The sequence below is a fragment of the Littorina saxatilis genome, linkage group LG16 (assembly GCF_037325665.1).
Source record: "Littorina saxatilis isolate snail1 linkage group LG16, US_GU_Lsax_2.0, whole genome shotgun sequence".
Taxonomy (NCBI): domain Eukaryota; kingdom Metazoa; phylum Mollusca; class Gastropoda; order Littorinimorpha; family Littorinidae; genus Littorina; species Littorina saxatilis.
In genome coordinates this window covers 33,414,543-33,424,602 of record NC_090260.1, presented here as the reverse complement: position 1 = coordinate 33,424,602, position 10,060 = coordinate 33,414,543, and the positions used below count along the sequence as shown (strand labels likewise).

The 10,060-nt window shown below is 40.1% G+C and overlaps 1 protein-coding gene across 1 annotated transcript in view; it reads right to left on the bottom strand.

Annotated features, from left to right (window-relative positions):
- LOC138951359 (protein draper-like) overlaps nt 1-10,060 on the bottom strand; it is a 72,706-nt gene that overhangs the window by 5,672 nt on the left and 56,974 nt on the right. The window contains exon 16 of the mRNA XM_070322976.1: nt 6,954-7,034. Within this exon, the coding sequence (XP_070179077.1) occupies nt 6,954-7,034 (81 nt within the window). The remainder of the gene's footprint in view (nt 1-6,953; nt 7,035-10,060) is intronic.

Below are 10,060 nucleotides of genomic sequence, written 5' to 3'. Positions count from 1 at the left end.
CCACTTTTTATTAATTCCCTTATGAAAGCAATTAAATACTGGCTAAAACTATTAGAAATGCCTTCCCATAGAATTCCAAGAGCAATTTACGATCATCTTAAACGTTTAGAGGAAAGAGGGATTAAGACTTGGGCTAGTGACATTAAAAACCATGTGTTTCGCCTGGGTTTTGGCTATTCTTGGATTGAGCAGCAGGTCGGTAATAAAACTGGCTTTTTGAAGATGCTTAAGCAGCGTTTGCTCGATTGCTATCAACAAGACTGGCATGCAAAGTTATTTGATAGTGAACGATATATGACCTATCGAAGCTTCAAAACTATTTTACAGTATGAACATTACTTATCAAGTTTGCATATTAGACGTTATAGAGACGTTCTGGTCCGATTTAGAGTTGGCATAAACGACTTATATTGCAACAGGCACAGATACAATGTAAATAGACGATTTGAATTATGTCCCTTGTGTGGTCTGGCGGAGGAGGATGAAATTCATTTCATCTTCGCCTGCCAAGCCTATTCAAATATAAGACAACAGTTTTCTTTAAACATTCTATTCAATAATTGTTTGAGAGCTAGAAATTTTGTCAACTTAATGAATATTGAAAATCAGGAAATGCTGGCATCATTTATTTTTGATTGTTTAAAACTTAGACAAGAGCTGATTGCAAATCCTGAACAATAGCAGAAAAGGCGACAACTTAACTACACTATTTAACCGGCTATGGCCGTCATTGTAATGTACATATTATATAATATCACAATTACTTTTTCTGATGGACTAGATAGTCCACCAGTATTACATTTATGTTTGTCCTTGACGTTGTTTTTGCCACGTTTTTCCCCCCATTGCAAGGGGCATGTTGCCTAAATGCAATAAACTCGTTAATCGTTAATCTCTCTCTCTCTCTCTCTCTCTCTCTCTCTCTCTCTCTCTCTCTCTCTCTCTCTCTCTCTCTCTCTCTCTCTCTCTCTCTCTCTCTCTCTCAACCAGACAAAAACACCAGATTTCTCCACTCAAACGAAATCTTACTATTGGTACGCAATCAATTGAACAAGTTCAACAGCATCGCGTTTTAGGGGTAATTATTGATTGTGAATTCAAGTGGCATGCACAATTACAGCATATTTGCAAGAAAGTAGCCAAGAACGTTTTCCTCCTATCCAAGTTAAAGCAATTTACGGACAGAAGGACTCTGGAAATGTTCCACCATGCTCATGTAATGCCTCACATTAATTATGTTTCGACGCTCTGGGATGGCAGCAGTGATGTCCACTTGAAAAAGGTAGACTCTCTATCGTCGCTCGGCCAAACTCATCGTAAAGGATAATGCCTCAACAGATATGAAATTAAAGTTAACTTTTTTCCATTGAAAAAGCATCTCAAGTTAAACAAAGCCATTTTCATGCATAAATTGTATCACGGTAAAGTGCCGATTTACATTACATCATTATTTAATAAAGCTACCCACAGATATGGGTCGGTCAACTTGATCCCACCGATTCCACGAATTGACCTGTATAACACCAGTCTTGCTTTTTCGGGTACTTCAGTTTGGAATTCACTTCCATCATCCTTTGAGCACTTTAAGTCATTAAAAAGTTTTAAAAAATTTGTTAAAGACCACTTAATGTCTGAGTAGTTTAACGCCTTTTGATTTACCACACTTAGTATTACGTCAAAGATATGCTGTGCATTGTATATTCTGAACATATTTTTGTTGTACTATTGCTACATGTTCGATTGGTGCCAGCTTGTATTTATAATTACCTGCATAGTATGCATTTGATTTTATGAATAACCACATAAAATTGTGTATGCTCTTCATGCCTCATCTTCATCATCATCATCATCATCATCATCATCATCGTCATCATCATCATCATCGTCATCATCATCGTCATCTTTATTATCACGTGCTGAAGTTTTCCGACCTCCTTTTGTTGGTTAACTTTTTAACTTTTTAATTTTTTAATTATATAATTGTGCGTCTATGCGTCCCAATGATATATTGTAACAAAAGGCGTAGCCTTAAATCTTAATCCTTGTTAAATAAAGTTCAATTCAATTCAATTCAATTCTCTCTCTCTTTCTCTCTCCTCTCTCTCTTTCCTCTATCTCTCTCTCTCTCTCTCTCTCTTTCCTCTCTCTCTCTCTCTCTCTCTCTCTCTCTCTCTCTCTCTCTCTCTCTCTCCTTTCTCCCTCACTCTCCCCTTCGCAATGAACTGAACACAGTTTAAGCCCCCCCCCTCCAATTTAGACTCTCTCTCACTCTCTCTCTCTCTCTCTGTATGAACAAAAAATACACATGGCATAACATGTAAGTTAACATTATGGAAGTTGTATAAGCTAAACAAGACGTTAGCGACTACATCGACATAGTTGTCTGGACACACGAGGCATGAAATGTGTTGCAAGAAAACAACGTGAGATTTCACATCCCATTTGAAAACGATAGCTTAATTAATTACATTCGACAAACACGAATGCACGGGCGCATGGTAAGACGTCGGCCTCCTAATCGGGAGGTCGTGAGTTCGAATCCCGGTCGCTGCCGCCTGGTGGGTTAAGAGTGAAGATTTTTCCGATCTCCCAGGTCAGCTTATGTGCAGACCTGCTAGTGACTTAACCCCTTTCGTGTGTACACGCAAGCACAAGACCAAGTCCGCACGGAAAAGATCCCGTAACCCATGTCGGAATTCGGTGGGTTATGGAAACACGAAAATACCCAGCATGCCTACTCAACGAAAGCGGAGTGAGCTGACTCTCTCAGAGTATAGTGTGGGGAACCCAAATGGGCAAACGAGCTCACACGTAACCAGACAATTCTGGAACGCTGAAGAAGAAGAAGAATGCACAGATGGAACAGATTCAACATAGATGGGCGTGCGGTTTGGGGGCTTTCTTTGCATCCATATTCACAGAGCAAGAGAGAGTGGCAGGGAAGGAATAATGAGAGAGATAGCGAGAGAGAGACAGAGACAGAGACAGAGTGAGAGAGAGCGAGAAAGAGAGAGAATTGAATTGAATTGAACTTTATTTAACAAGGATTAAGATTTAAGGCTACGCCTTTTCTTACAATCTGTCCTTGGGACGCACAGACACACAATGATAAAATTGAAAAATTAAAAATTAAGAAGTTAAAAAGTCAGAAAACTTCAGCACGTGATGATAAAGATGATGATGATGATGACGATGATGATGATGATGATGATGATGATGATGATGATGATGATGATGATGATGATGATGATGATGATGATGATGATGATGATGATGATGATGATGATGATGATGATGATGAAGATGAGGTATGGACTGGGTGGCCGAATGGTAACGCACTTGCGCTCGGAAGCGAGAGGTTGCCAGTTCGACCCTGGGTCAGGGCGTTAGCAATTTTCTCCCCCATTTCCTAACCTTGGTGGTGGGTTCAAGAGCTAGTCTTTCGGATGAGACGAAAAACCAGGGTCCCTTCGTGTACACTACATTGGGGTGTGCACGTTAAAGATCCCACGATTGACAAAAGGGTCTTTCCTGGCAAAATTGTATAGGCATAGATAAAAATGTCCACCAAAATACCCGTGTGACTTGGAATAATAGGCCGTGAAAAGTAGGATATGCGCCGAAATGGCTGCGATCTGCTGGCCGATGTGAATGCGTGATGTACTGTGTAAAAACATTCCACCTCACACGGCATAAATAAATCCCTGCGCCTTGAATATGTGCGCGATATAAATTACATTAAAAAAAAAGTAAAAATAAATCCCTGCGCTAAGAACTGTACCCACGGAATACGCGCGATATAAGCCTCATATTCATTGATTGATTGATGAAGAGCATACATATGTGGTTATTCATAAAATCAAATGCATACTATGCAAGTAATTATAAGTACAAGCTGGTAGCAATCGAACATGTAGCAATAGTACAACAAAAATATGTTCAGAATATAGATAGATAGATAAGATTTACAGTCCATTGAGGTTACCCTCATGGAAATTCGGGCTGCTTTCTCCCCGGGGAAAGCGAGCTGCCATACATACGGCGCTACCCATATTTTGTTTTTTCCTGCATGCGTGTATTCATGTTTCCTGAGACTTAATGCCGTGTGGGATGGATTTTTTTTTACTTTATTCCAAGTCCCACGGGTATTTGATGGACATTTTTATCTATGCCTATACAATTTTGCCAGGAAAGACCCTTTTGTCAATCGTGGAATCTTTAACGTGCACACCCCAATGTAGTGTACACGAAGGGACCTCGGGACATATCTTTGGTGTAATACTAAGTGTGGTAAATCAAAACGCGTTAAACTACTCAGACATTAAGTGTTTTTTGACACATTTTTAAAACTTTTTAATGACTTTAAGTTTTCAAGGGATGATGGAAGTGAATTCCAAACTGATGTACCCGAAAAAGCAAGACTGGTCTTATAAAGGTCAATTCGTGGAATCGGTGGGATCAAGTTGAGCGACCCATATATGTGGGTAGCTTTATTAAATAATGATGTAATGTAAATCGGCACTTTAACGTAATACAATTTGTGCATGAAAATGGCTTTGTTTAACTTGAGATGCTTTTCCAGTGGAAGAAAGTTCAGCATTTTTAATTTCATATCTGTTGGGGCATTATCCTTTACGATGATCCCGCAGTGGGGCACTGCGGTTATGAAATTAAAGGCCCCTCCTGTTTTTGGAACCGCAGGAGCTTTCTAGTTTGCTGTTAGGTAGATTTTTGGTTCCTCTTTCCTGTCATGCTCTCTTTTTCTTCATGAATTCTTTTCTTTTTTCTGCCTTCTTGCTCATTCACCTGTATTTTTTCCAAAAAATCTCTTCTCTTGCCGCTTGTCTCGCGATTCATGTATAGTTTAATCTGTTAGTGTTCTGATGTAAGTCCAGCAGTAGATAGGTTAAGCCTATTTTAACATACTGGAAACTGGTAATCTTCCAGTAGGTATTAATTTAGTTTTACTAAAGCCTGCTGGGACACAAGTAATGGGTTAGTGCATTTGTAAACAGGAATCGCTTGACAAGTGGCCCCCTTCATCCCCCCCTTCCTCGTCCTGATATGGCTCTGCGTAGTCGGCTGGACGTTAAGCAACAAATAAACAAACAAACAAACTTTACGATGAGTTTAGCCGAGCGACGATAGAGAGAGTCTAACTTTTTCAAGTGGACATCACTGCTGCCATCCCAGAGCGTCGAAACATAATTGATGTGAGGCATTACATGAGCATGGTGGAACATTTCCAGAGTCCTTCTGTTCGTAAATTGCTTTAACTTGGATAGGAGGAAAACGTTCTTGACTACTTTCTTGCAAATATGCTGTAATTGTGCTTGCCACTTGAATTCACAATCAATAATTACCCCTAAAACGCGATGCTGTTGAACTTGTTTAATTGATTGCGTACCAATAGTAAGATTTAGCTTGAGTGGAGAAATCTGGTGTTTTTGTCTGGTTGCAATTAACATACTTTTAGTTTTTATTGGATGGACAAGCATAGCATTGGCACTACACCAGTTTGCTTGCTTGTTTGCTTAACGCCCAGCCGACCACGAAGGGCCATATCAGGGCGGTGCTGCTTTGACATATAACGACTACACCAGTTATTAACATCGTTTAAAGCTGTTTGAAGGGAGGACTCTATCACTGGAACAGACTGAATGAAGAGAAGAATCGTGAGCAAAAAAATCACTTCTTACATTACTATCAGAAATGTGCAGTGGCAGATCATTGATATGCAGACAGAACAAGATCGGCCCAAGCACTGACCCTTGAGGCACCCCGCATTTCACAGTCTCCTCAGTAGATATTTTACAGTTTAGGGCAGTATATTGAGATCTGTCCTGTAAATAGGAAGCAAAAAAGTTACACACTGAACTGTTTCTGATATGCAACTGTAATTTCTTCAATAAAATTGAGTGATGAACAGAATCAAACGCTTTTTTAAAGTCAAGAAACACAGCACCACTGATTTCAGATCGGTTTGTTGCAGACAACCAGGTGTCGCATAGCGTGGTAAGGGCGCTGTGACAAGAGTGAGTTGTACGAAAACCAGATTGAAATTGATGGAAAAGGTTTCTGCTTTCTATGTACGCGAGCAAATGTAAATGTTTGTGAATATGTTTTTCCAATGGTTTGGATAAAATGGGTAATAAGGAAATGGGTCTAAAATTATTTGGGTCGGATAAATTTCCACCTTTATGGAGTGGAATTACTTTTGCTCTAGGTACAGTATTTTGCTTTATGCAGAGATTATACACATAGGTGAGTGGCTCCACAATATATGGTAGAGCTAATTTGACCAAGTAAGCAGGAATCTTGTCAGGACCCATGGATTTTTTATTTTCAAGGCCTTCTAGCGCCTTACCTACCTCATGCACTGCCATGTCTGGAATAGTAAAAAAATCGTCTGGTTTACATTTGTCATTACAAAAATCATGTAATTTTGAGAGAGAGACTTCAAAATCAGAATCAGGACTGTACATCGCATTTTGCAGATTCATTTAGCCTATTGGCAAGGGACAAAAAGTGGTTATTAAAATCTTCAGGGGAGATGGTTGGGGCAGACCGATTTGAGTTCTGTTTAGATTTACCTAACATGTTATTAACAGCACGCCAAACTGTTGCAATATCTTTCTTGTCCTCGATTAATTTATTAAAATAATTTGCGTTTGCTTGACGTGTTAATTCTGTCATTTTATTCCTTTGTTTCTTAAAGTCAGACTTCATGTTGTTTGCTTTGTAGAGAGAGAGAGAGAGAGCGAGAAAGAGAGAGAAAGAGAGCGAGAAAGAGAGAGCGAGAGAGAGAGAGCGAGAAAGAGAGAGAGAGAGCAAGAGAGAGAGTGAGAGAGAGCGAGAAAGAGAGAGATAAAGAGAAAGAGTGAGAGAGAGAGAGAGAGAGAGAGAGAGAGAGAGAGAAGGAGAGTAGGAGATAGTACATTTGACACACTTACGGCACTTCGAGTCTACATCACAGAATGTGCCTTCTGTACACACATCTTTTTCGAGAGAGCATGGCATCCCCACTTGCGGTTCTGCATTGAAAAATAATAAAATTAATTAGCGGACTGATTATTTAGTTAGTTATTTATTCGTTGGAGATAGCCGCAGAAACGAAAAATTAAAGAAGAAGAAAGAAATGGCGAAAAGAAATATCAAAGAAACAGAAATAAAAGTGGGGAAAGGATATACGAAAATAACAAATAAAAGAAAAAAGAAAAAAAAAGGTCGACATTATAAGTTAAACAAGTCGCGTGAGGCGAAATTACAACATTTAGTCAATCTCTCAAAATCACAGAATGAACCTGAACGCATTGCATTTGTTCATGCACCAAAACATGACAGCTTCGTCAATGCCTGCGGCGGGGAAATCGCTCCCTTTTCCCGTGTAACACGAAATGAAATTGACAAGCCAGTATAGCGCAATGGCGTATTGCGGTAAGCAGGAAAGCGCGCTTTTCTGTATTCTTTTTAACTTACTGAGCTTGTTTTGAATACAACATATTATATCCATATGTTTTTTTAATCAGGCAATGATAAACAATAAGATGAAATCATTTTTGGGTTGATTTCTTAAATTCTAATCGTAGTACTAATTAACCTATTTTCGTTAATTGTGATCACATTTTAAGAGTAAATATGACATGTACATATTTTTAGATTCAGAATTTGATGAAGAACACGATGCAATCATTTTTATGCTTTCGATCTAAAATGCAATCCCATAGTCTGGACTTTGTCAAAGATTGCTTGACCAAAATTTCTGGTTGAAAAATGAGGGCGTACGGTGCCGCCTGAAATTTCACAAAAAGACAGATATGACGTCATCAAAGATATTTATCCAAACAATGATTGAAAAAAAACGTCTACGGATATCACACTCAGGAACTCTCATGTTAAGTTTCATGTGCACACCCACACAGACACACACCACAACCCTCTATGTTTAAACATTTCGTCAAAACTTCACTAAACGTACAAACAATTAGCAAAAGGGAAAATTACTAGATTCAGTCAATCTGTTTAACTCACAGAATGAAACTGAACGCACTGCATTATTTTCATGGAAACTGCTGTGAAATTGACAAGCCAGTATAGCACACTAGCTTTTGAGCTTAGCAGGAAAGCGCACTTTTCTGCATTTTTTTAAAACATTTTCTGAGCTTATTTCTTCTTTAATCCAAATATAACATATCTATCTCTTTTTTTAATAAGAAAACAATACAGAATAAGATGAACTCCGTTTTGAATCGATTTCTTAAATTTTAATTTAAACTTCCGCTCCTTGACGCACCCCCCCCCCCCCCCCCCTCATCTTCCCCCCTCCGCCCTTGTGGGCCACACACAGACTCTCACCCCAGAGATGTACTCAGTGACTCTCCCTCCATTCTCTCGCAGACATTCCAAAGATAACGACTGTTCACGAGTCTCGTACATTGGGCAAAACCAGGGGGGCCATTTACTTTCCTCTTTTTCATACAGGTCAACAGACACATACATACATTTGATATCACTTAACGGACATCAACAATACAGTTGTCTGTGGACTTCTCCACACACATTAACATTACAGTAATAAAATGAAAATAAAAACCCTAAAACTAACATCGGTAACAAATCAACACACAATTCAATCAATTACAACATGTTATTTAACGAAAACACATAAGCCCCCCTTTTTCAATGAAGTGAAAGAATACACATACGTCCAACGACGGAAACGTACGATGGAAATATGATCAGGTGATAATAAGCAAACATCATGCATTTGATAAGGCATAGTAGAAGTCTTTATCGACATAGGACGAAATCCAGCAAATTGCCATGGGGGTGGATAGGGGTTGGTTGGTGGGACAAATAATGTTCAATTTCCGATGCGCGCACTTCAATGCTGCTGCCGCTGCTTTGCCGCTAATGCAAGAGCGCGCGTGTATCCTCTGGCACTCCCTTGCCAGAAAGTTTGGCGCCAAAACCTCCACTACAACACCCTCCCCCCCCTCCTTATTTCTAGGCCCCGCCCACATCCGCTATCTCCATTCCTTCCCCCCTTTCTCACCATCCTTGTCCAGTCCTAAATACCATCGCCTCACCTTCAGTTTAAAAACAATTTATCGTTCCTCTAAACTGACACTTAAACTTCCGCTCCTTGACGCACCCCCCCCCCCCCCCCCTCACCTCCCCTCATCTTCCCCCCTCCGCCCTTGTGGGCCACACACAGACTCTCACCCCAGAGATGTACTCAGTGACTCTCCCTCCATTCTCTCGCAGACATTCCAAAGATAACGACTGTTCACGAGTCTCGTACATTGGGCAAAACCAGGGGGGCCATTTACTTTCCTCTTTTTCATAAACAGACACATACATACATTTGATATCACTTAACGGACATCAACAATACAGTTGTCTGTGGACTTCTCCCAACCAAGGAAGCCCTTCCTTTGCCCAATAGACGAGAATCGGTAATCAGTGTTTAGGTAAATTATCGGAGAAAAGAGATCTGTACTTGTCTATAATATTATTTGGTATTTGGTCTAAGTACCTTAAGTAACAGGTGCTTGCCCAGTCTCCCATGAGTTTAACAATTTCCCCCGGGACTCCGCAAGACATAGCCCACGTTGCGCCACCCCTTCTAAAACTGTGACTACTAAAATTCCCCGCAGCAGCTGCAGTAACAAGACGCAAGCGTTTATTAAATTTGGAACCTTTGAGTGGAAAGGCTTGGGACTTCGAGGGTGCCGCGCCCAAGATCCGAAACATTGCAGTTACCGCAGTAACGGGGCACAGAGGATGATCCAATAACACAGGTAATCTGATAGCTAGTGTTTTTTCTTTGCGTTGGATCGTTTTACTCCACGTCACCACAATTGTAACACAGTCATGTTCGGTCATAAGGAAGCTGTCTCTAGTCAGCTGTTTTGTCGGGTCAAAAGTGCCATCGTCTTGAAAGAGGTTTGACTTCCTCAACAGTCCAAAGAAAAGAACCAAACAAGCCGCCCAAAACACACAGTCTTCAGCATACAAAAAGTTTAGTTCTTTGCGAATTGATAGTAGCACTTCAGGA